This window comes from Monocercomonoides exilis (genome assembly GCF_001643675.1).
Source record: "Monocercomonoides exilis strain PA203 chromosome Unknown scaffold68-255432, whole genome shotgun sequence".
Taxonomy (NCBI): Eukaryota; Preaxostyla; order Oxymonadida; family Polymastigidae; genus Monocercomonoides; species Monocercomonoides exilis.
This window is the reverse complement of record NW_027150613.1, coordinates 21,925-47,887: the sequence shown is the minus strand read 5'-3', so window position 1 is coordinate 47,887 and position 25,963 is coordinate 21,925. Positions and strand designations below refer to the sequence as shown.

At 37.8% G+C, this 25,963-nt stretch overlaps 4 protein-coding genes across 4 annotated transcripts; all 4 read left to right on the top strand.

The window, feature by feature from the left end:
• Positions 1-3,663: 3,663 nt before the first annotated feature.
• Positions 3,664-6,940, top strand: MONOS_13180 (uncharacterized protein; the record flags this gene model as incomplete). Its single annotated transcript, XM_067865861.1, has 4 exons — positions 3,664-3,952; positions 4,042-4,086; positions 4,245-4,634; positions 4,835-6,940. The coding sequence occupies 4 exons, from the start codon at positions 3,664-3,666 to the stop codon at positions 6,844-6,846; spliced, it is 2,736 nt and encodes a 911-aa protein (XP_067718949.1). The 3' UTR covers positions 6,847-6,940.
• A 292-nt stretch (positions 6,941-7,232) lies between these two features.
• On the top strand, positions 7,233-8,405 carry MONOS_13181 (uncharacterized protein; the record flags this gene model as incomplete). The annotated part of the gene is made up of 1 exon (XM_067865862.1): positions 7,233-8,405. One exon carries the CDS (start codon positions 7,233-7,235, stop codon positions 8,403-8,405), a length of 1,173 nt encoding a protein of 390 aa, XP_067718948.1.
• A 1,253-nt stretch (positions 8,406-9,658) lies between these two features.
• Positions 9,659-12,305, top strand: MONOS_13182 (uncharacterized protein; the record flags this gene model as incomplete). Its single annotated transcript, XM_067865863.1, has 4 exons — positions 9,659-9,722; positions 9,930-10,307; positions 10,380-10,866; positions 11,002-12,305. The coding sequence occupies 4 exons, from the start codon at positions 9,659-9,661 to the stop codon at positions 11,960-11,962; spliced, it is 1,890 nt and encodes a 629-aa protein (XP_067718947.1). The 3' UTR covers positions 11,963-12,305.
• A 206-nt stretch (positions 12,306-12,511) lies between these two features.
• Positions 12,512-25,948, top strand: MONOS_13183 (uncharacterized protein; the record flags this gene model as incomplete). Its single annotated transcript, XM_067865864.1, has 5 exons — positions 12,512-12,587; positions 12,671-12,705; positions 12,772-12,882; positions 12,946-13,117; positions 13,176-25,948. The coding sequence occupies 5 exons, from the start codon at positions 12,512-12,514 to the stop codon at positions 25,172-25,174; spliced, it is 12,393 nt and encodes a 4,130-aa protein (XP_067718946.1). The 3' UTR covers positions 25,175-25,948.
• Between the last annotated feature and the right edge of the window lie 15 nt (positions 25,949-25,963).

Here is a 25,963-nt window from a genome sequence, read left to right as displayed (position 1 = left end):
TTTTTCATAACAAAAATCCCATTTTTTTATTTTATGAAACTATTTTTATAATCTTGTTTCGAGTTTGCAGCTGAGTGAATTTTGCTTCTAAAATTTGCCAAAAAATCTCTTTTAATAGACAATTTGAACATTAAAAAAATATATTATAATTGTTTTCTTTTCGAAAAAAAATGATGGATTTGTTAAAGGAAATGATTTTTTATAGATTTGTTTAATTTGTTAAAATCATTGACCTTTATGAAAACTTTATTTAAAAAGAATTACCCAAATCAAAAATAAATGAATGTATAAATAAATTAATTAATAAATAAATTCAAAAATTAATAAATAAAATAAAATAAAATAAAATAAATAAAATTTATCTTCCAAAAAATAAAACTGTTTTGAATGCTTTTTCTGTATATTCAAATTTTTTCGTATAATTTTGCTTTTTCAAATAAGAGAATCAACATAGCAATATTAACCTGTTAAATTTCGCTAATTCAGTCCAATTCATTCTCATTTTTTATGTTCACGATTTGTTTAATATTGCTTCTATCAACAATTATTGTACAGCTTTCGATATTATTTCTCATTATTTATCATTTATTTATAGTGAGTTCGATCTGTAATAAATGTTTTTATTTTCATTTGAATTATTCGAAGTATTTTTCGAAAAGATCGGTTATCTTGAATGAGGAAACAAGTTTTCCGAATCTTTGTGGATATTTATTTTTCAAAAAAAGTTCAATAAAATGATTATCAATCTCTTCTCAATCAATGAGTTTGAAAATTTTCAAGATAAAAAGAATTCAAAAATACAATTTTTTGAAAATACAATTTTTTCAGATTTTAAGAAAGATTGAATATTTTCATCAAGTTTTTGTTCAAACTCATCAGATTTCATGAACAAGGAACCAAATGCTTGATATTGTTATAATTTTCATGCTGGTGATATTTGAAGAGTTGGAATGAAAATTTGATGAAAACATTCATTTTTCATTTAAACCAGAAAGTCAAACAAAAGGAACTTTTCAAATATATCATCAACATTTCTTTCTTTTATTATTAAGCAAACTGTTTAAATAAGAATTGTAATTGTTATGGTGCATGCAATAAAAGCATTACTTGAACATCCTAGCAATTCCTTCGGTAATTTTTCTTGTTCCTGATCTTTCTCTAACCCCAACATTTTGAGTGACCTGACATGACGTCACTGACGTAAAAACAGTTTCAAAATTCCTGTCTTGACAATTTCGTCGGTGAAAATCACATTGTGGTATTTTAATTTGAGAAAAAAATGAAATTTGAAAAATAGGAAAACAAGATAATTGATAAAAGAATCCTTTATTTTTCATGTGTTTTATTTCAAAATCGAAATTCAATTTCACCAAAATTTTCGACTGATGCGAAAATATTAGTCACGTCAGCCAGGAATAAAAATGTCCATGTCAAAAGGCAGTACGTTGTAGAAGGTGATAATACACCACGACCAAAGTCCATCTTCATTGTGTTCTGTATGTTTGTGTTTGTTGCTTGATAGCTATTTCGATAACTGCCAACTCCGGTTTTTAAAGAAAATGAAAAATGAATTTTTTAGAAAATATGTTATTTAGGGTCCAAATGTGTTTGAAAAAAATAAATTTCTCACAACTCACGCTCGGATGCATCTGTTCCATCGCCAGCTCCTAAAAAAATCAGATTCATCTTCAGTTTCTTCATCATTTTTCATTAAAAACCGGTACATAACTATCGTCAGATTCTTCGGTTTCGTCTTTTTCAGTTTCATCAATTTCTTTTTCAACATTAAAGGGCTTATGAACAAATAATTTTTGAATGAAATCTTCAAATTCAAGTGTCTTAGATCTTTTTCTCTCAAAGTGAGTCACAGGCTCATCAAAATTTTTAACTTTTTTCCCATTTCATGGTAGATATTTTCGAAAACTTGACCAAGTGCTTTCTATCAAATTGGAACAAATACCACATTCTTGATCCACAAAATTGTATTTGTGTCAAACAGAGTGATGATCATAACCTAAAGATGGTAAAGAGCTGTAGGCTTTCCAATGATCTGAGCAAATGGTTGATCATGGAATTGTGTCACTTTCGATAATTAGTATTAATGTCTCTTTTTATCAATTTTTCACTCTCACTATCAAACATTTCCCTTTCATTCCGTCATATTTTCTTTCTATCATACCAAATAACCATATGTGTAATTCTTTTTGAAAAGGATCAAATGTTTAATTTTCGAATAAATCAAAGATTTCATATTTTGCTCAAATTTTTGTAAACATTCAACAAACTTCTCTAATATGTAATCTCTTTCTGGATCATGCAATTTCACACATTCTAAAGAAGATTCGTGAGTGAAAGCAGATATTTGGGCAAAATATGAAAATAATTTTTTATTTGAAAATTATGCGTTGGCGACTTTTCAAAAAGAATTACCCATATCTGTATCTTTCTTCTTCATTTTCTGAACTTTCTTTTTCGTAGAATTGCCTCCTATATTTCAATTATTATTCCCGGGCAACATAACTTTTCAAAAAAAGAAGAACCGTAATCAGCTATGCTTGCTATCCGAATGGAATAAAACCCCCTTCAGTTTGTTTTGTTTTATCAATTAGCAAACTCACTGATATATTTCTATGCTGATAAAGAAACTCAAAAATATCATCATCATTTTCTCAACATGTATGCTTGATTATTTCAAAGAAGTCAATCCTTTCAATCAGTTTTTTTCGTATCTGTGACACCTGTAATTTCTGCAATTATCTCTTGCTTCAATGGAGAAAAATTTCCTGCACTTAGTGCATCTTCTGTTCACAGTGAATGGAAAAAATCTCATTATGTAATTCCATGAGGCTTCATTGTCTTGGAATAATAGAGTTTTTTTTAGAAAAATATTTGATTTGCGATCTGGAAGGTGAGACATCAATGCGATCAAAAAAGATTTATTAATGAAAAATATTTTATTTTATTTTATTTTTTTATTCAATAAAGATTATTCTCAAAAATCAGGAGGTTTGAAATGATAATTTTTTCTTGAAAATGAATAATAAGTGATAATGTACTTGGAATTTAGGTTTTGAATTGTGGTGCTTTGTTACACTCTACCCAGTACGTCACCCAGGGTAAAACAAAACGGGTATTTTTTTATTTTCAATAAGAATAGTTTAACTCCGTATTTCTTTCTGATCATGTTTATATAATTAAATAATATATGAGAACATTGATATGCTTAAATATCGAAAAATTAACGCTAAGATTTGGAATAGATCTATATACATGGCATGAATCAAATATTATTTTGAATCATTTTGAATGATAATTACGCTTTTTCAATTTTAGGGAAACAGGACCAAAGTTTCGTGGAATTGATAATTTACCTGCTGGTGTTCATTACATTCACTATAGGTTTTTCCAGCTTCAAATAATGTTAATAATTATAAAGTGTAACATTTTCTTATTATAGATTAATAAAATGTACTGGAGATGATTCATCGGTTGGAGTGACTTTAAGTTTTTGGCGAAACTTTGATGAAGAAGAAGTAAACGCGTTTTTCTTTTTTTTGAATGTGCTTATTTTATTTTTGTTAATCCATTTTTGAGATACTAGTTGTGAAATGGAATAATCAAGAAGAAAAATTTGACATATTGAACGAATTAAAACCTGAAGAAATGCATTATTTTACCGATGGATACAAACGTGGAGACTTTTCATTTGGATTAGGAAATTTTTCGCAGCTTTCTCAAGGTAAAATGAAACAAAAAAATAGTCAATGGGAGCAGTTGACATTGTTTATTACTCCCCGACTAATAAAACAGATTTCACCACAAAGATTTACAATTGATCCATCATGCGAGAGGATATCTGGCCTTAACAAACTCACTCAAACTGAGTTGTCTTTTTTTACTGCAAGGCAGTTGGCAGCTTATCAGAGAACATATGGAAGATATTTTGGTGATGGTGTGCAAAATTTTTTTTCATTGACAAAAATTCTTCACAACTAGAAACGTTTTAATTGGATGCTATTCATTGATTTTAATGTCTGTTAGCAAAGGAGAGAATGAAAGATTTTGAGCTGCAAGAACAGCCCACTGGTTTGTTTACATATTGTTGACAAATAATTTTAATTTTTTTTTTTTTTTGATTTTGTTTGATGCAAATTTTCTTTCTTTCTTTTTTCCTTCTTTCTATTTTTTAATCGCAATATTTCATGCATTTTAAAACATACGTTGTGCTGAATCAAATGAATTAGAATGTCCTCCGGAGCTATTTTCTATGAGTCCGACAGCATTTTCACAGCAGCTGGTTGCTGTTTCAACAACAAATGACGATGGAGCGACAAGAACAGGGAGTGTATTTCAAAGGAGGAGAAAAGAAAGTGGAGAAGGAGGAGGAGGAGGAGGAGAAGAAGAAGGAGAAAGAGAAGAAGGAAAAACGAAATCTCAAATGGACGAAGAAGGAGAAGGAGAAGGTGAACGAAAAGGAGAAGATGAGCATCAAGAGAAGGAGAAGGGAAGATATTTGTTTGACAGGCCTGTTCCTTCTGAAGCAGCTGGGACAGCTTCTCACCAAAACGTGCCGTCGTTTCTGGAATATGTGGAAATGAGGGAGAAAGAAGAAAAGGCAAAAAACGGTGTTGGAGGTGCGAAAATTAAGAGTGGATGAAAAGTTTTGTTGTGTTTTGCTTGTGACAAGAATTATTGCTGTTTGGTTATGTATTCGAAAATTTCGTGTTCTGAATGATTTTATTGTTATTATCATTATTATTCATATTTTTTGTTTTTATTTTTATTTTTTATTTTTCCTCTTCTTTCTGCTTTTTTTTCCACCCCAAACTTTTAGTGCAATCAGCGATGGTTGTGGTCGATATAGAAGAAGCCAAACAGAAATATCTTAAAGAATGGCAAAAGCTGAAGCTTTTGTCTGAACAAAATGAAGCAATTAATTCATCTCATCCTCCACTTCAAGATTATTCCTCTTCTTCTTTCTCTTCTTCTTCTTCTTTCTCTTCCTCTTCTTCTCTTCCTCCTTCCCCTCTTGTGCCTTCTTTCGCCACTTCACTTCAATCAACAGCTGACTCTGTGATTTCATCATCATCATCATCATCATCTTCTTCTTCATTAAATTCTTCTTCTTCTTCTTCCTCTTCTTCTTCCTCCTCCTCTTCTTCCTTTGCCCCCATCAAATACAGCCACTTCACTCTTTCCAGTCTCCACTCACTCGAAGAAGTGAAGCAGATGCTGGGCGAGTGGCAGTATTCCTTCATCACTTTTCTGATCTCTTCTTCCACCCTCTCTCTTTATCACTGGAAGAGAATGACACACTTGCTCTGCTCATCAACTTATGATCCTTCTTATTCTTCTTCTCTTTCTTCTTCTTCTTCTTCTTCTTCTTCAATAGATAACCATCATCACATCACCAGTAATAATAATAACAGTCTTAATAATACCTCATCTTCTGGTTTGTTTGCCTCTGCCCCTCTTCTTTGTGCCTTCATCCGCTGTGTCTATCAGCAGATGTTGCTGTGGAAAGGAGAGGAAGGAGGAGAAGAGAGGAAGAACGAGCTGGTTGAAGTGGATGATGAGAATGAAGAAGAAGAAGAAGAAGAAGAGGAGGAGGAGGAGGAAGAAGAAGAGAAGAAATATAAATCTTATTTCAAAGACCCAAACGAATCGCTGAAGAAGCTGAAGGCGAAGGATGCGAAGAGAAGAGTGTGTTTGAGTGAAAATCCAGATGAGGAGGAAGAAGAAGAAGAGGAAGAAGAAGATGACGATGCAGGAGAAGGAGAAAGAGAAGGAGAAGGAAAGAAAAAAGATAGAAAATTAACAAAAGATAAAGAAAGCCATAAACCAAAAAAAGGAATAAGATCCAAAAAGAAGAAGCAGAAGCTGTCTAAACGAGACAGAATGGAAGAGAAAAAAGAGCTTTCGTTTGGCGATGATGATGATGTGGAAGACCAAATGCAGCTGATTGAGGCGATGGCTGCACTGCCAGCACAGAAACAGGCAGTTGTGGAGGGAAACACATCTGGTGAGTATTCTTCTTCATCGTCGTCATCATCATCATCATCATCATCATCATCATCATCATCATCATCATCAATTTCTTCTTCTTCTTCTTCTTCTTCTTCTTCCTCTTCTTCCTCTTCTTCCTCTTTTCACTCCAAGACACACAAACACACCACTTTCTTTGGAGTGGATGGAGGCGTTATTCAAGATTCCCTTCTGTCCTTTTTCACTCAGCTCGACTGCCTCCGCGCAGCAAAATTCCCTCTCTCGCCTTCTCTTTTTGACATGAGCGAAGACAAGCTTGTGGCACACATGTCAAATTTGTCAATAAATCCTTACAATTCAGCTGGTTATTCCATTGAAACTGAAGCAAACACAAAGGAAACTGCAAAACACACAAATACTCAATCACTAACAGCTCCTTCTCTTAGCTCATTCTCTTCTTCATTATCTTCTTCATTGCCTTCTTCCTCTTCTTCTTCTTCCTCTTCTTCTTCTGGTTGTTGTGTGGAGTCGTATTCAGATGCAATCTGCTTGGCAAGAGAATGCATCAGGTGGATTCACTCTTCATTCAGCCCTCATTTCTTCCCCAGCAAAAAAGGAGACAAGAAATCAGCAGAAAAAATGAACAGAATTTCTGAGGTGCTTCCGAAAAAGAGACCAAATAAAATCAATAGTGCACTCGGAAATATGGAAAGATCAAGAGATATCAGAGAAATGGATTGCACCGAAGGAAAAGATGTGCCAAATGAATCGGAGGATGAAGATGAAGACGAAGATTTGATGCCACAAATCGTGACAGAAGAAGAACTTGCCCGCTTTGGCTTATCTTTCGATAGCGTTTAATTCAAAGAGCGAAACATTTCTTTCTTTTTTGATAATCATTATTTTCATTTCAAGATTAACCATTTCATTCACAAAAATTCGCACCAAATTCAAGTTTAGATAGTTTATTGCAACGTAATAAATAAATAAATTATATATTCGATTATTTCAATCGTTTCTTTTAATTTGAAAAAATGCATCTTATGGGCTTGATTAACGAAAACCATTCTTTAAAAAAGATTTTAACATTTGCAATTTTTGAATCATAAATTTAGTCCCACCAATAAAAATTAACAATTTTGATGGAAGAAACGTTAATTTCAAATTTTCGTTGTTTTGCTGATGAATCGTCTGAAGATATTTACAAAAACGTGTTTGAAAGCTCCGATCAAAGGAGTTGTGATGAAATGGATGAACAATTCAATCATGAATTCGATCCGACTTTGTATCTAGATGACGTTAATGAATTCATTAAGCCATCAAAGCGTACTTCATTTATGTCTGACGATGAGGAAATGGAGGAAGGTGAGAACAGATTTTTTTCTTTGGATTCCCAGAAGGTTAAAGGTAACTATGACCTTGAAATTGCATTTATGAATAAATATGATGCTTTTGAAGATGAGCAGGAAGAGCCAACAATTATCGATGGAATTGGTTTTATGGAAAATCTTATCGCCTCTAATGATTTATCAAGTTATCCGAGTTCATCTTACCAGCAACCTTGTTTCGAAAAGGATTCGCCTAAGCAACCAGAAGTTGAAATTACCGATAATTGTGCAAATCCAAAAGTTATGTTTAATCAATTTGATCTTCCTTGTCTTTGCTGTTCAAAAGAAACAATAAAGCAAGTCATATATAAAAACCTGACCATAACTTCATTTCGGTTTTATTCACCAAAAAAGTTCATAGAATTGGATGCATTCTCAATTACATTTTTCAACAGACAAAAAAAATTGTCACATCCTTTTTATTTGGAGGGGTCAACATTGAAGTTTCGGTCCAGTTCAACTAAACTCTGGTTGAAGTTTCAGAATGCAATGAAAATTTTCGATACATCTTCAATTGGAAAGTTATTGAGCATTCTTCCTAATGATATTATTCAAGGAGAGCCAGAATTTTCAGCCAATAAGGCAGATTTAACATCAATTTTTGGAATGAAGATTCCAGAAATGTGTAAAAAGGAATGCCTGCTGGATGCAAGGGACTGCATGAAGTTTAATTTCAGGATATTTGGATGCAATAAGTCAATATTTTCTGAAGAAAAAACGAAAAAGGAACTCATGGAACTACATCATAAACGATATCCAATTCTTTTATGGATTGAATTGCCAGGAAAGATTGAATTTAAAGCTAAAGTTAATGGAAAAAAAGGAGGCTCAATTTGCTATGGAGAAAATATAACATATTCTATAAGCGATACTTTTGCAATCAATGATGAAACGTCTCAACCCGATATGATTTTGATTGTTCTAAATGACACGATTGAAAGATTCAAAAATGCATTGGAACCATTTTTAGCTAACGGAGGACGATCGCTGCAAGAAAAATTCTACGAAGGAATTGAATACGAAGTTGCTTAAAAGAGAGGAATATGTTGAAGAGCAATGTGGATAACGAAAAATTACGAAGTAATAATAATAATAATTATAAAATTAAAGAAATGAAATGCTTAATAAATAAGTATATGAGAAAGAAAGTTTAACAGTTCTTTTTTTCTTTTGTCTATTTATGATCTTTATGGCTCTTACCTTGTTCTTGTTCTGTTGCTTTTTCTTTAATGATTTTATTCTCTTCTTCTTTTGAATCTTTTATTTAATCTTCATGATTTCTGCTTTCTTTCATAAGCCATCTATCTTTTTATCTATTTTTTCGAAGTTCTGTTTTTATTTATGTTATTGTTGATTCTTTCGTATATTTTTTTGAATGTTTATGTTGAGAATGAATTGTGAACGCTGATTGCAAAAATTTGTTCACTTGCACAACCATATTGTTGCTGCAATGCTGAACGTTTTTATGATCTTTCTCACGATCATACTCCTCATAAACATTCATTAGAATATAATTTATTTTCTCTAAATTTGTTTGATGTTATAGGCGTTTCTTTCTTTTGTTTTGAGAAGCATTTGCAATGGTTCATTCTGGTTTATTTCAAATTGTACTCATGAAAAATGAATTGAAAAAAACTGCTTTCTGAATAATTAATATATTCAGAGCTGCATTCATAAGTTTTCATTGGTACACTTTGAAATAAACCAGAATGAACCATTGTTTTGAATACTCAACAGAAAAGAAAGAAGAATCTCTAATATTAACCGAATAAAGAGAAAATAAAGTTTTTGATGAACAACAATGATTTTTTTTTTTCTTTTTATGATTTTCCTATAAAAACTGAGAATCTTTTCAACATTATTAATCATTCCACTTTTTTACATTTTTTATTTTGAATCGATACCAATATAACATGTCCAGCTAGGATTTTATAATTTGGGGCACAATTTTAGTAATTTTGAAAACTGAGATATATTCCAAACCTTTTTAACAATTTCATCATAAGAAGTCTTCCATTACAATGCAAAAAAAAAAAAAAAAAAAAAAAAAAAAAAAAAAACTGAAAAATTGGAAAATTGAGAAAAATTTTAGGAAGGATTTCATGGAACAAAATTCATAAAGAATAAAACTTCGTACTGTTTAAGAATTTTGCCCCATATTTGTTCATATATGAAGTATATTCTTTTAATGATCAGAACGGACTATTTAAGTAGCTAATTACAAATAAAATATAAATCATCAATTTCCTTACGTTACAAAGAAAGATACCTACAAAATTTTGAAAATGGAATCAATATCAAGTGAAAAATGGAATGAATTTTTGGAAGCTGTTATTTCACAAGGAAAGGGTTTGAATAAGAAATGTTTATAAAATGGGCAAATAATTTTCAATTTAATATTACAAACAGATTTGTTGAAGAAAATGAAATGCAACACATGTGACATATCCGATATCGATAAATTTGAGAAAAATGCTTGTCGTTTAATAAACATTTCAAAGAATTTTGAATTTTATGAGAAATTTTGCGATCTATTCTTTGAATTTACAATTGAAGCGTTTTCCCTTCCTTTAAAAATTAGAGAAAAAGCAATCAGATCCATTAGATATCAATTATATTTGGGAAGCACGGACTTATGGTGGGATGAGTCTAATCGTATTTGTCCTGATGATGAAAAACAGTACAATGAAATGAGAAAAGTGTTATTTGATTTTACTCAGATGAAAACGCTATCTCAATCCGCTCATGAAGATGCTATTTGTGCTTTCTTTGCTTTTATTAAATGTCATGATTTACAGGCCAATGAACGTCGTATTTTGGTTCCTGAGTTATTGAATATTACAGAAACAAAGGCTTTATCAAAAAAGAATTATGCAGAGGCTGGACAACTGTTATATGCATTGGCATGCGTCATTGAAGGGCATTCTGTCCCAAGTTTGCAAATTTCACAAAAAAATATTTTTCTAAATATTTTTTTTTCCAATTTTTTTAAAACTTCGCAATCAGAGAGACTTGCACTAATTTATCACGAGCATGTTTCACAGCGCGTGCTCGCATTTTTATCTCATCCTTGTGTGAATGTTGTATCCGAAGCGATGCACGTGCTGCAGTCTTTAACTTTTCATAATTCGAGTATCATAGAGTTTTTGTACAGGGAAACAAATATCGCTGAATTTTTAGTCCAGTTTATTAATAGCAATCCATCTTTTCAACATATCTGCAAAAGCTCTGAGCAAACTCTATCTTCTTCCTCTCTTCGTCATTCTTCTTCTTCTTCTTCTTCTTCTTCTTCTTCTTCTTCTTCTTCTTCTTCTTCTTCTTCTTCTTCAAGTTCCATGCAGCAAAAATTCCAGGCTTTGCCTGCTCTTCCTTTGGATCCCAAATTTTATCCTCCATTTTCATCTCCTTTTCCTGACACGCATCCACACCATTGCCGCTGGCCTTCAGAAGTCATTGAATCGCCTGTTTATTTTGTACACAATCCACATTCGTGGTATGCTCAGATTGAAACAATTCTTTTTTTTTTTTATTTTAATATTTTTCTTTATCTTTATCTTTATCTTTATTATTATAATTATTATTATTATTATTATTATTATTTTTAATCTTATTTTAAATCTTATTTTAGGTTTGACAAATCTGCTGCTGATCATCTTGTTTCTGAAACACTGCAATTGATAGAAAGCTTAATTTATTTTGAAGCTGAAGATGAACTTGTAAATTTCTATGACGTGAAGCATGCATCCAAAGAAGATAACATAGACAGCTTTATTTTGCAGAAAGAAGGATGCTTCATCACTTCTGAAGAAAATGACCCAATAAGAGCATTCGATTCTAGCAAAGTGAATGAGAAAAACAACAACAATGAAAAGAATGAATTTGATAAGGAGATAAACACAGGAAATTTGGATACTTTTAGCGAAAGTGCAGAAAAACAAGGAAGTGGCACTGCTTGCAAAACCTTTTTCCCAATGCTGTATCGCATCCCTGGATTTGTGTCCACGTTGACAAGACTTTTTAAGCAGAAGATAGTAAATGAAATCTATTCAGGCATTCAAGGCAAGATTTTGACTCGAATTGCAGAAAAAGGAAGTGATAAAGATGTGGTTGAATGGATAGGGAAAACTGAATTGCTGAAGACATTCGTTTCACATACATTTAGTCAGAGGGAGTTTTGTGAATATAATGAGAACATCACTTCGATGGTGTTGCTAAGAGATTTGCTGACTAAGAGAAGGAGAAACACAAAAAGAGATATTTTAGCCGAGACAGAAGAGGGAGTTAGCACAGAGGAAGAAACAGATAGTTATGAAACATTGAGAGATAGTGAAGAAAGCAGTAAAAATGAAGAAGATCAATTAGAGAACTTGAAATCAGATCAAGAAGACACAGAAAATGGAGCGGAAATAGCTGAAAAGGAAACAAAGAGAAAGACGAAGGAGAAAAGGAAGAGAGAAAGAAAGGAAATGCAAATAAAGAGGCAGCTGTTGAATGTGTGTTCAAAATCGTTGGATCTTTTTGAAGAAGAAGGATTGGTTGATTTGACGGTTATGACTGGGTATATAAATTTACTTGATGAAAGCTTTTGAAAGAGAAAGGAAAGAAAGCGAAAAGAAAATTCATTCACTTGTTTCTCGTTGTGGTTTTTTTTTCAAATTTAATACATTATTAACAACATTGAGGAAATAATGTTACAATTTTTTATCATTGTCATGTTTTATTTTGATATAAACTTATGTCTTTGACAAAATAATTTGCTTTATGAATTTTGTTCCATTCAATATTCTTAAATATTTTTCTCAATTTTTGAATTTTTCTGTAATTATTTGCATTGTTACTGTTGATTTATAATGAAATGATTGCAGAAAAAGTTTAGAACAAATCTCAGTTTTTTTCATAATTACAAAAATTTTGCCCCATTTGTATTTTGATTGATCAAAAGAAACCAATTTTTTATTTGAAAAATGACAGAAATTTCGTCTGGTGATTTGTCGCTAGGCGATGAAACGGATTTTTCAAATGAAATCGAATTAACTGAAAACGAACGAAAAGTTTCGAAATTAATGAGGAGACGCTTTCGAAAACTTTTACATTCACGAAAAATTAAACCTCAAAGTATTGTTAAAATTCTTCTCAATATGACTCAAGATTGCGAGGAAATGGAAGAGGAATATCGAAATAAAGTCACTGATACAAGTGTTGATCGGACAGAAGGTATTGTATTCTATTTCTATCAAAAAATGTCAACAAATGAATATTTCCTTTTATAAAAGAATATCGAATTGGATTTTTTATAGATTGCATCATCAAAGAAGACACTTTTCTTGAAACTGTTTGTGCAAGCTATTTTTAAATTGTTTTTGAAGTTTAACTTTTTTCATTTTGCAATCTAATGTAGCTTTGCAATGATTACTTAAAAAATCAATTAATACGACCTTATGCTCTTCAATTTTTGTATGCCTTGTGTAAAAACCTTCCTGATGTCGTTATTCAAGCACATTTCGAAGATGTATGTCAAAATGTTGAAAAACAGTTACCGTTGTTAATCTCAATAAAAATTTTTGATATTTAGGATCTTCTTTTTGAAACCATTTGGCAAATTGCTGTTGAAGATGAATGCTATGCGTCCAGAGTGTTTTCAACAGCTGTGATTTCTCTTCTTTGTTCATATGGATCGTTTCGTCAACAAATTCTTGATCTTGGCTTTTCATCGATTTTATTGACTCGTTTAACATCTTTAATCAGTATGCGCTATTTTTTCGTTTATTTGATGCATCTTTTTATCCCATGATTGATGAAAAGTTTATTTTTCACTGCAAACTTCAGAAAGTGCAGAGGAACACTCGTTTACCGCCTCATCCATCACAACTCAAAAGTCGAACACTTCTTCTTTTTCAACTTCGCTTCCTTCATTGAAGCAGACAGCACCAACAACAGCAATTGCTTCATCGCCACTGCCTCATTCATCGCTCTCTTCACCTGCATCTCCAGCCAAATCTGCAGCGTCTCAGCTGCTTCTCCCTCCGCTTCCCAGTGAAAGAGAGCTGGCGTCGCTGGAGTTTCTCTGCTGCACAGTCGGCTTGCGGGCTCTCTGCTCTTCTGCTGCGTCGATCTCTTCGCTGTGGCAGTTGGGCTCAGTCGCCGTGAAGCTGAGCAGAAGCCCTGCAAATGTGTCGCGCAGGCGAGTTTCCTTTGTCAAGCTGGTGAGTGACGAGATGGAATACAGGCAGACGTTGAATGGATCTGCTAAAGCACTCAACAACACGGCAGATAAATCATCAGCATCAGAATCTGCTGCTTCATCGTCTTCTGCTGAGCCTGAAAAGCTGATTCTGGCTGAAGAAGCGCAACCTTCACAATCATCACCAACACCAACGCAGACCGTTGCCATTTCTCCTCTTCCTTTTGCTCTCCATCTCAGTCATCCAGAACAGAAATCAGCACAAACTGCACACAAACTCCCACCAACACACAGCAGCAGCCACGCCATCCGCTCAGACAGCTGCTCTGTCGCCAGCATCCGCTTTGCAGACGAGCTGAAGAGAAAACTCGGCCTGCCGTCGTCTTCTGCTTGCTGCTTGTCTTCTTTTGCCTTCAGTTCATTCCTCTCTCATTTCCCAATGGCAATCGTTGATGATGATGATGATAATGACAATGTGAATGACAATGTGAATGACTTATCAACTACTCCAATTGCTTCATCCAATGAATCATTTGATGCATCGTCAGACTCACAAGATGCTGCTGATTCTGCTTTGAAGCCTTCTTCTCTGCAAAGTTTGGCCAGCTACAATTTGGTTCTGCCTGTTCCTTCAGAAATACGCAGTCCATTCATCAAAGCACACAAAGCGAATGATCGACGCCATCATCGCCATCATCACAGACATCACGACAATAATGATAATGGAGATAGCAACTTGCCACAATCAACATCAAATGCAATGGAAGATGATGCTTCTGCTCAGCAAACTCAACTCACTTCTTCTTCTTCTTCTTCTTCTTCCTCTCCTGCTTCTTCTTCATCTGATCCTTCAAATGCTGATTCTCTCACACCTTCACAAAATCAAACAACTCCATCCACTTCACTTCAAGAGCAAACTTCTTCTGATGGACAGACTTCATCATCATCATCATCATCTTCATCTTCATCTTCTTCTTCCTCTTCTTCTGTTTCTGCTCCTCATTCACACAAAACAAAGCCCCGTGTTCCTCCTTCTTCTCTCTTCAACGAGAACACTTTTGTACCAACACTTCCATCGCCTTTGGTGAAAGTATTAACACACACCTCACTCAATCAGGACTCTTCCATTCATTCCCAGCTAAGCACTTCATCATCATCTTCCTCCTCTTCTATCTCTTCCTCTTCCTCTTCTTCCACTCAATCTGAATACATCTGCCTCACAACAACTGAATGTATTCAGCTGTGGCTGTCTGTTCTTGATCAGTCGCTGCCGATCTTCTCTTCTTTGGAATTGAAACACATCAACGAGTTTCTCCGCCTCATCTGCACATTCATCAGAAATGGAAATTATATTAAGTCTTCTCAGCAACAATCACAACAACAAGAAATTACTTCATTAGACAATGCTGCATCATCATCGCCGTCTTCTTCTCTTTCCTCTTCATTCACCACCAGAGACATCATATCCCTCTTCCAACAGCCCGCTACCCTCGATACTCTTCTTCCTCTCTCCCAGTTCGTCTCCTTTGTGTGTGCTCTTCCTCGCTCTCCTCTGCTTCAGAATGGTGTGGCGCTTTCCCTTTCAACTGTGGCTGATTCAGTAAGTGCGATGGACTCTGCTGTCAGTCGCTGTGTGTTGCAGAGGATTCTGCCAAAACTGCAGGAGGCTGTTGGCAGTGCAGTGGTGTGGCAGTCAGGAAGAGGAGGAGCGGGAGAAGGAGAAGGAGAGAGAGGAAGATGGGAGAGAGAGAAGGAGAGAGAGAGAAGGAGGATGATGAGGATGGGGAAGAAAGGGAAAGAAAGAAGAAATGGAATAATTGAAGAAGAAGAAGAGGATGATGATGATAGAAAATATTCGATTGAAGAGAATTCGAATAGAATGGATGGACAAACAAACATAGTGAAGAAGGACGAGAAGCAGCTTTCGCTAATGATTGAAGAGCTTGAAAGAAATAACTTTCTTTTGTTTGAGTGGCTGGGAAGAGGAAGGAGAGGAGAAAGAGAAAGAGAACAGCTTGTAAGCAAAGTGGCTAAATGGCACAGAATGCGACAAAATTTGAAGGCAAATGAATTGAGCGATCCATCTCTCTCATCTCCTTCATCATCTCCTTCAAATTCAACATCAACAGCAACGTCTTCCTCTTCTGCTTCTTCTTCTTTCACAAAAGACACAGAAATGAGTGAAGACGAGTTGCTTCTGCGTGTCTTCTTTGAAGAAGATGAAGAAACAGCCGATTCGTCTCTCAGTTCTCTCTTCTGGTGGAATTACTACGATCCTCTTCTGTTTGGCCTGCCTGACTCAAATGAATCAAACAACCAGCCCATTCCTTGTCCACTTATATCACTCCCTTCTTCATCGTCTTCATTGTCATCATCTTCTCCCATCATTTCTACTCCTAAGCCATTGCACAAAGCACAAAAGAATGAAATAACTTCCTCTTCTTTTTCTAATCTTCTTCATCCCCCTTCTCCTCCTCCTCCTTCTTCTTCCTCTTCCTCTCCTCTCCTTCCTTCTCTCTACTCTCTCCTCACCTACACTCACCTTTCTCCTCTTCCCCCATCTCCAATGGAGTCCACTGTCCTCCCTCGTCTCCTTCACCTGTCTGTCTGGCTCCTCTCCTCCCACTCGCTCTATGCCCGCAAACACGCCTGCCTCTTCCTCGCTGCCTCGTTCGCCTACCCAGCAGTTGTGTGGCTCTTTGAGCGGATGAACGGGATGGAGACGCTTGTCCCTCTGTTGCAGTGGACATCGCAGAAGGAGAGGGATGATGTACCTGAGTCACTCTACAACCCAGCAGGCGCGAATCCAGACTGGTTTGGCGTTGGGCAGAACAATCAGGAGGAGGAAATGCACAGAAATAGAAGAAGAAGAAGAAGAAGAAGAAGCGAGTCAAGAAGCAGAAGCAGATCAAGAAGTGGGTCGAGAAACAGGTCCAGTTCGCTATCTTCATCAGGAGATAGCTCTGAAGGCTCGTATTCAGACAGCGAATGGAGCGAAGAGTCTCATCGACTGCACAGCCATCACAGACAGCATCAGAGCAACCACAGCAGAACGAATCATTTGAGCGATGCAAACTCAGCGGGAAGTTTGAATTCGGATTCAGATGATGATGATGATGGCAGCAGTAGCAGTGGTGGTGGTAGCGGTGATAATGGAAGTTTAATGTCAGAATCTATTTCTTCTTCTGCTTCTTCCTCTGACAATGATGAGTCATCATCATCATCTTCTTCTTCAGATGAATCCAGCTCAGATTCCAGTAGCACCAACCCGTTCCGTTCCAGGCAGCCCACACCCACAACAGACAATGCTCTTTCTCTCTCATCTGACTCTTCCTCATCTGCTGTCTCTGAAACAGACAATGAAGAGTCCTCGTCTTCTGCTGCTCTGTCGCCCAATACGAGATCTGAAGGTGCTGATTCTCGTCACACACAGAACGAGATGCAGACTGAGGAGGAAAACAATGAAAGTCACCCAACAGAGCATTTGGATGGAAGGAACGAGGAAAGTTTGCAACAGCAAAATCAACATCAACAACCAGCCAGCTCAAGTGCACAGCCAACGCAAACACAAACACAACATAATGAGATAGCTTCGAATCAACCATCATCCACAACGACAACATCTGCTTCGTCAACAGCTCAGCAGTCTTCAGCTGGACAAGTCATTCAAGCTCCAATTGCAGTGAGGAGTGGAACTTCGGATTCATTCAGCGATTTGCATTCACACGAAACAACACATTCATCTGGAAGGAGGAGAAGGAGAAGAAGAGGAAGAAGAGGAACTCACAATCATAGGCATGCATTCCACAGGAGTCACAATCATCATTCACACTCATCTCGCCATCACAATCATCATGACAATCACACAGCTACATCCTCCTCTTCCTCTTCCTCTTCCTCTTCCTCTTCCTCTTCCTCTTCTTCTCATCCCGATGCCTCTCATCCTCACACTCCTTCTGCCTCCCGTCGCAGTGTCGAAGTTGCACCTTATCGTCTGCCGAGTGCCATCGATTTCCACCGGCACCACATTCAGCCCACACCTGCGCCTGCCTCCTCTCCTTCGCCGTCGATTGTGGTGGATGCGAGGTCGTTTGCAGCGCATCAGAGGCAGCAGATGATGATACGCCTGGCACACACACGGGTAACAGTCACGGCGGCTGTTCATGCCGTCCGCATGTTCTTCCGCATGGGCGTTGTGATGGCAGCAGAGGAGACGTCATTTGTGATGCTGCTGACTCGACTGAAGAATTCACTGAAGCAGAAGAAGAAGATGTTGATGGTCGAAAGAAGCGTCAAAATCAACTTATCGAATGATGCTCAGAAACAGAAAAGAAACGAAAAAAGGAGAAGATGGCTTGTGAGAGAATATCCCACTCTGCCAAAGGAAATGCCTTCTCTTTCTCCTCAAAGTTCTCATCGAAATACAACTTCTATTTCATCAGCATCTCCACAAACAAAGATTGTATCTGCATCATCATCATCATCATCATCATCACCTCGTCCGTCCTATTCTTCCAATCTGAAGCCAACCTCTTTCTTCTCTTTTCTCTCAGCGCGTCATTCTTTGACAGTTGGTTCAGAAACCGCAGCACTTTCACTAGTCTCTTCATTCGTCTCTCCTCCTCCTTCCTCTTCCACTTCTCCCCTTTTCTCTTCTCTTCGAGAATTCCGCTGCCGTCCCAGTTTCTCCACCTTTCCTTCTCTTTTCTCTGCTCCTGTCGCTTCCTTTGTGCGTGAGGGAGGCATCAACGCCCTCCTCTTCATAAGCCAGTCCTGCATCAAGCCTTCTTCGCAGCGGTCGGTCGAGATGATGGTCGACTCACTCGCTGTGCTGGCCATCCTCTCCCTCCACCCGCTCCTGCAACCGCTCCTCCTCTCCTCTGTCGCCCACCCGCCACTGATGCAGGAGAGGAAAGTGATGATCAATCTGCCTTCTTCCTCTTCCTCTTCCTCTTCTCAAGCTGCGTCTTCGGCTGGCACATTGTCTTCACTCTCCACTCTTTCCACTTTGTTTTCTTCTCCTCCTTCACATCAGCAGCAGTCACAGCAGGTAAACCGATCTTTACCTCCGCCTCTTTCATCTTCCTCTCCTTTTGGCACTTCAGCATTTTCTTCTCCTTCATTGTCACTTTCACCTTCCTCTTCCTTCTCTTCTTCCTCTTCCTCTTCTTCCACAACCACATTTTCATCTCCTGCTGCTTCTCTTCTTCTTCAATCTCATTCAGATAGAACTTCTGGCTCTCCATTAACTGCGCCATCACCTCAATCTCTCCTCTCTGCCTCTTCTCCTTCTTCCTCTTCCTCTCCTGCACATCAATCTCCCTTCGTTCCCTTTGCCTCTGCCCGTCCATCTGAGTCACATCCTCTCCAACCTTCCACCTTCTCTTCATCAGATGACCACGATTTGTCGAGTCCTGTTGTCCTTCCACCTCCTCGCCCGCTTCTTTCTTCTCCTCTTCACGTGTCTCTCGCTGCGTCTTCGCTTCATCCACAGAGCGGAGTCTGCATCTTGCTTCGGATAGCTCTCTGGGGAATGAATGGCCTGCGATGGGCAAAAGAGGAAAGAACAAAGGATGGCAAAAGAAACCACAGAAACCCTGAAAAAAATGGGTTTGTGACAGTCTTTGACGAAGAGAGGAGAGCTACAAATGAAGTGGAAGAAGCTCTTTACGATATGAATTCCGCGTTTTCTGGTGCATCATCATCTTCTTCTTCAAGAGCAGCAAATCCTTCATCACTTTCTAGCAAATATTACTCGCGAGCCTTTTTCTTTGACGACGATGATGAAGACGAAGACAACTACCAACCTTCTCAGCGTGCTGCCTCTCTGTCTGCCTTGACAATCATTGCGATGTGTGCCTCTCGCCGTCCTCTGCACGAACTCTGCTCAGAAAGCACTTGTCCAGTTTGCTTCTCGCACTCAGGAACTTGTTGGGATATTGTCAAAAGGAAGCAAAATGAATGTGACGAAAGCGAAAATCAAAGAAAATTCAATAAATCCTCCTTCCATTCTTCTCTTCTTTCGCAGCAGCAGCAGCAGAAGCTGAGTGAGATGTCGCATCCTCATCTCGACATGCTCCTTCTTCAGCAGCTCCAATCTCTCCGCAGCGCCGGCCTGCTCCGCCTCTTCTTCTCCTTCACAATGAACCGCTTTGTGCCTCTTTCTGTGCTGACAGCTGAACAATTCTCACCCGCTGGCCTGTTTTCCTCATTGGGGCCTCGCAGCTCGCTTTATAATTGTCTGTCTTTGCCTTCTCTTGCTCCTTCCTCAAACTCATCATCATCATCATCATCTTCTTCTTCAACTCTTCTTTCTCTTCTTTCTTCTTTCTCTACCTCTTCTTCTTCAACTTCTTCCTCATCTTCCATTGTCAGTGCATCTTCTGCTTCTTCTTCTGCTCTTCTGAATGCTACGCCGCATTCAGTGATGCTTCTACGTTCTCTGTTGGGACTGATGAGAGACGAAGGGGTACTGCACATGCTGTTGAAGGTGGATGAAGGAGAGCTGATGTTGGACTTGGCATTGCGGACACCCTTTTCGAAGAATATGATTGCTTCGTGTGGAAAGGAGATGGAGATGCTGAGAAGAAGACTGGCTGGACTGAAGATCCAGCTGCCTTCTGATGGAAATGCGAGAGATGCGACAAGGATGGCAAATGCACAGCTTTTGGAAGGAGAAGATTGTGCTGAAGGAGAAGAAGGAAGAAAAGAAAGGGATTATTATCTTCGAAATTGCTCATCGTTTGAGAAGAGACAAAAGTATCTTTCGAAGAATGTGCTCATCGAGGAAGACGTTTTGAGCAGCGAATGCAGAACTGCTGCAGAATACGGAGACACAATCAGTCCTTCTTCGAATGTGACCTATCTTTTGACCACTCTTTTGCTTGGCAATTCAAAAGACGAGCATATTTCTGCTTCTTCAGAGGAAAGGAAGTCAAAGCGGATGACACAGCCATTTGGAGAAGTTGGCACTCCTCAGGTTTATCAGCAGTTTTCAGAGCAGCCACAAAGAAGGATGAAGAAATCAGCAATGTCGAAGCAAGCACAGCGGGAGAGTCTTAATCGTGTGATGGAAGAGGGGCCTTCTCCAAACCACAAAAGAAAGACAGAGAATTACGAAGGAATGGAAGATTTATCGGCTTCTCGTTCTCTTCAAAGAAGTGACAATACAGCCATTCGTGTTGGTGTTACTCGTTTTATTCATTCACTTGGCGACAACTTCATCTTTTTGCTGTCAAACACAGTTCTTCCACAAGAAGCATTGCTGGAGTCTTTTGAATGCCAAAATTACAACTTCGCTGTTTCACAGGGAATAAATATCAATAATAGTGCTTCAATGAGCAACCAGACTTGCAATCAATCTTCTCCTTCTCAATCAGTTTATGTCTCATTTGTGGCAGACTCACGGACTTTATCGTCGATTGATGCGGCTGATTCTTCACAGCTTCTGTTCCAGCCGTTCACACACGAAGGCCAAATGAGAGGAAAGGGGCTTCTTTCTTTGTCTCGAGAAGAAGAAAGCGACAGAATTACTCCACTCACATGGAAAGGATGGAACATTTCACATTCGCTCAATCAAATTGTACTGAAAACAAAAGAGATTGAGAATAATGTGGAAGAGAATAAGAGTATCAATGGAGAAAAGGGAGATAAGCAACATATGAAAGAAAGTACAGATGAAGAAGGAATGAACGGTAGGTCAGAAGCTGTTTGTAAGAATGCTTCCTCTTCTTCTTCGTCAGCTGCAATTGCTTTTGATTTAGTCCATCTTTTCCTCATTGATTTTGTGTACCCTCATCTTCGCATATCTCCATGCATTATTTCACAGCCAAAGCTTTCGTCTTCTGTTGAAATAGCATCTCCTCTCCAGCTTCAGCCTCTCCCCAACACCAATCTTGCTTCTGTTGCTCTTCTCTACTCTCATTTGGCGACTTATGCAGATAACGAACCAAGTGTCAGAATGTCATATGCATTCAGCTTCTTCTTCTTCAGCCTTCTCAACAGACTTCTCCGTGCTGCTTATTCGATCAGATGGCAGAGACAAGAAAAGAAAAACAAAGAAATATTCAGAATGGCAGTTGAAAAGCAGTCGCAAATTGAAGCTTTGGAGAATATGAAGAGACAGTTGGAAGAGATGGGAATGAATGATTTGGCCGAGCTGATGGAGAAGAAAGTGAATGAGAAAAAGAGTTCGACTAATATTTCTGAAGAAAATAATGAAAATAGGAATATTTCAGCAACAAATAACAAAATTGGAAAGAAAGAGAAATCAAAAGCCAAATTACAGCAAAAGATTAAAAGGGCGCTTTCTTTGCCTTCATCGAGAAGAATGAAGCATTCGTCAGAAAGCGATGGAGAAATCAGTTCCGAAAGCAGCACATCTTTCTCAGCGGTCACTTCAGATTCGCTTTCCTCAAAGAGCTCTCTTGTGAAGTCAGCTTCATCAAAGCAATTTTCTCTTCCACCCCACAAGTCAGTATTTGAAATAGATTCAAATGTCATTAGCAAATTAGTGCAAATGAGAATTTCTTCAAAACTCATACCATTTCAAAAATCCTTGAAGCATTCACAAAAGTTGAATTCTTCTCTTTCTTCTTCATTCCCATCTGCTGTCCAACTCTCTCGCTTTTACAACCACAAGCGCAGCTTCTATGTTAAAGAACTGCCTTCTCCTCTTCTGCTTCTACCGAACAAAAGCAGTTCTCTTCGAACAAAACGGAATTCATTTGCGGTTCCAACAATTTCCCCAATTAATTCAAATATTTTGACACCCACTCACACACTTCTATCAAGTTCTGAATCATTCATCCAGCCTATCAAACAATCTCTAGTCGCAAACAATTTTTCTTCAACTTCACAAGATTCTGCTTCTTCTTTTCCTGATCCTCAAAAAAGGCCAAACAGAATCAACTTCCTTATTAACAACATGCGAGGAACGTCGCATCCACAATACACATACCACGATGAAAAGCGCAGTCAGCGAGCGATGCAATTCTCCTCATTCACGCGCTGTTCCACCATCACACATCCATATCTTGTCTTCCGCACGCTCTGCTTTTCGGCAGATGGAACTTTGGTGATCGGCACAGACACGGGAGATCTTCTGCAGTACACACTCGTAAACAACACTTTATCGTCTGAGGAGTTCACAGCCATTGCATATCGCCCTCAGCTTGTCTCCCAGAGGAACTATGGCACACGTGCTGATATCGAAGGGCTGGATGTGGAAGCGATTGACATGTTGATTAATCATCCACGTCTTCCTTTGCTGGCTGTGTCGCTAACAACACGTTCTATACTTGTATCAACAAGTGATTCTCTTCTCCAGCCGTCATTCAGCCCAATAAATGATGCTGCTTCTCAAATAGCATCTTCAACTTCATCAGCTTCTTCCTTGTCTTCATCATCATTTGCATCAAGAGCCACTCTTTCTTCTTCATTCTCTCAGCACAGCCTTTCTCCAGCTCTGATCGAATGGAGGGACGATGCAGTGTGCACCACATTTTCATCATCTGGAGACCAAGTTGTACTTCTTTATCCAGATGCTCAGGAGATCTGCATTGTGGATGTGGAGACAAATCATTGCCAGATGACAGTTACTCAACAACAGGACGAAGAAGGCGGACCACCAAAGACTGTGTTATCGTATCCACAGACACTAATCAGAAATCTGACTCCGCAAGCGCAGCCATCTCCACCATTTTCGATGGCTTCCTCTTCATTTTCTCTTTATTCGACGCTGTCTGGTGCATCATCGTATTACCCACTGACTCGCATTCCCACACAGCCAGCCATTCGGCATCTCTTTGACCTCACTCCCAACAACGACGACTTCTCTCGAAAGAGCGAGATTGAATTGGAGGTTTCATCATCCGCTTCGCCTGATCGTATTTCCTGGCTTCGCTCACATCTTTCGTCAACACTGTCTCCTGATGGAACTTCTCTGCTAACAGGTGCTCAGCTGTGGGATGTGAGGACACAGACGCTTGTTCATTCCTTTGATTCACTTTGCGCACAAACTCTATCTGCATACAACTCCACTCTTTCAGCTCTTGCCTCTCCATATTCTTCTGTGATGCCAACATCTTATTCTCACTTTGCATCTCTTCTTTCTGTCCCGTCCTCAGCCACAGCTCATCGGCAGCGAGCAAAGCAGAACGTAGCCTCACTGTTCCACCCCAATGGCAACTACATCCTGATCGATGGAGAAGTTTACGACTCGCGTTATCCTTCACGTCTGCTTGACTTTGTTCCATTTCTCCATCAGAAGGAAGCTGGATTCGGCAATTCTGGTGATGTGCTTGTCTGCACAGCAAAGCGAGGAGAGGAAAGAAGTTCGTTTTCTGTGGTGGATGCAGAGAGATTTGAAGTAATTGGAGAGAAAGACGTGGGAGAGCGGATAACTGACTTGGGGATGGACGACACGGAGACGCGGATCGGAATCATTCAGAACGTTATTGTGATGCCTGAAAACAACGAAGATGGAAGCGGATTAGATTATCCAGTGAAGAAGAAAGCTTGTGCAATTTACAGATGCGGAAAAGGAGATATTACAAAACGCAAAACTGTCGGAACGAATTTGATGCACGCAAATAGTACATCACTTAATGAAGAGGAAGAAGGGAATATGGAAGGAAGAAATGAGCATAGACAAACATCAAACGGGAATGGAGAAGGAGACGATGAAGATGCACAAAGCAGCAGCCTGCTGAATTTGTTTAATTTGACTGGGGCAGGAGAGAGAGATGGAATGAGAAATGGAATTGGTATTGAAGGCGGTGATGTTGATGCTGAAGAAGAGAGGGAAAGAGAAGAAGATGCCGAAGAGGAAGAGATGCTCGATGGAGAAGAAGAAGAAGAGGAGGAGGAGGAAGAGGAAGAGGAAGAAGAAGACGAAGATTTGGTTGGCGGAGATGATGATGACATTGCAGTTGATGATTTTGATGATGAGAGCTTGAGAGAATTAGCAGCTGAACTTGTCGGAGATGTATCTGAAAATTCTGAAAGCGAAGAGGAAGACGAAGAAGGAGATGAAGAAGACGAAATCGATGATGATGATGATGATGATGATGACGACGATAATGATGATGGAGAAGAAGATGATGAAAGCAGCGAAGGAAACGAAGAAAATGGAGAAGATGAATCAGCTGGAGAACCATCTGACGAAAGTGAAAGCAGCGGATCAGATGCTGAAGACACAAATCTCAGTGAAGATGACAGAGCTCATCACGAAGATGAGAGAAATGAAGGTGAAGGAAGCGAAAGGGCTGGGAATGAAAATGCTTCTACGTTGACAGAAGCTGAAGGACAGAACCACGGTCAAGATGAAATGGAGCATTCACAATCTGAGTCAGAGGACGGAATGGAATCAGATGTTTCCAGTGAGCAACAAAGTGAAATGGACAGCGATGAGGAAGACGAGGGAGAAGAAAGTGACGACTCTGATATTGATCTTGAAGAACTGTTTCCTGGATACAGTTTGGAAGAACTTCAGGGAAATGGCGATGATGATGATGACGACGAAGACGATGTTGAGTCTGATAGTGAAGAAGATAATAATCATAGAAGATCAACAAGTCGGAGAAGGAGAAGTGCAAGAAGAAGAAATGCTCACAGGTAATAATTCTCACAGAAAAATTAAAAGGAATCAAAATTTTTATGTATATTGCAACAAAATCACATGTGAATAAATAGATGACTGGGGTTAATGTTTTCTTTGTAAATGAAGTTGTTGATCTTAAAATGCTCATTCTGCGCTTAAGAAAATATTTATGAAATGCATGTGTGCCAGTGAGATTTTCATTCACGCATTTTACCGCTTATATACACATTCATCTTTGGTGAAAGGGTGAATGTTGCTTCTATTTATTTATTTATTTATTTATTCTCAAAAAATTCGACAAACAAAATTGTTTTCATTTTGTTAATGTGAGCGTTTGGGATGTGCAGAATCACACTTCATTCATTTCACACTTTTTGCACATTTTGAACGACTTTAACACTTTTCAATCATCAATCAATTAAAAATAATTGTTTTTATGATATCGTCTTTTTATTATAGTGATTGCTATGGAAAAAGAAGCAGTAACTGATACAATTTTTATTGACATTTAAAACTTTCTGTTTCAACAAAAAAAATCTTGATAATTATTATTCATTCAACACGAAAAAGTTCGGTATTTTTTATGAAAAACAAATATAGTTTACTGACATTTATTAGATTATTTTTTTGAAAATGAATTCAATATGATTATCTTTAATATTTTGTTTTTTGTTTAAACAAAACTTTTCATTAATATCAAAGGAATGGAAAAACAAATAAATAATATTTTGTTGCGTCTGCTTATTAGTTATTTATTCAAATATCCAACAACAAATACTTATTTCTTTATCATTATTGGTTTTTATC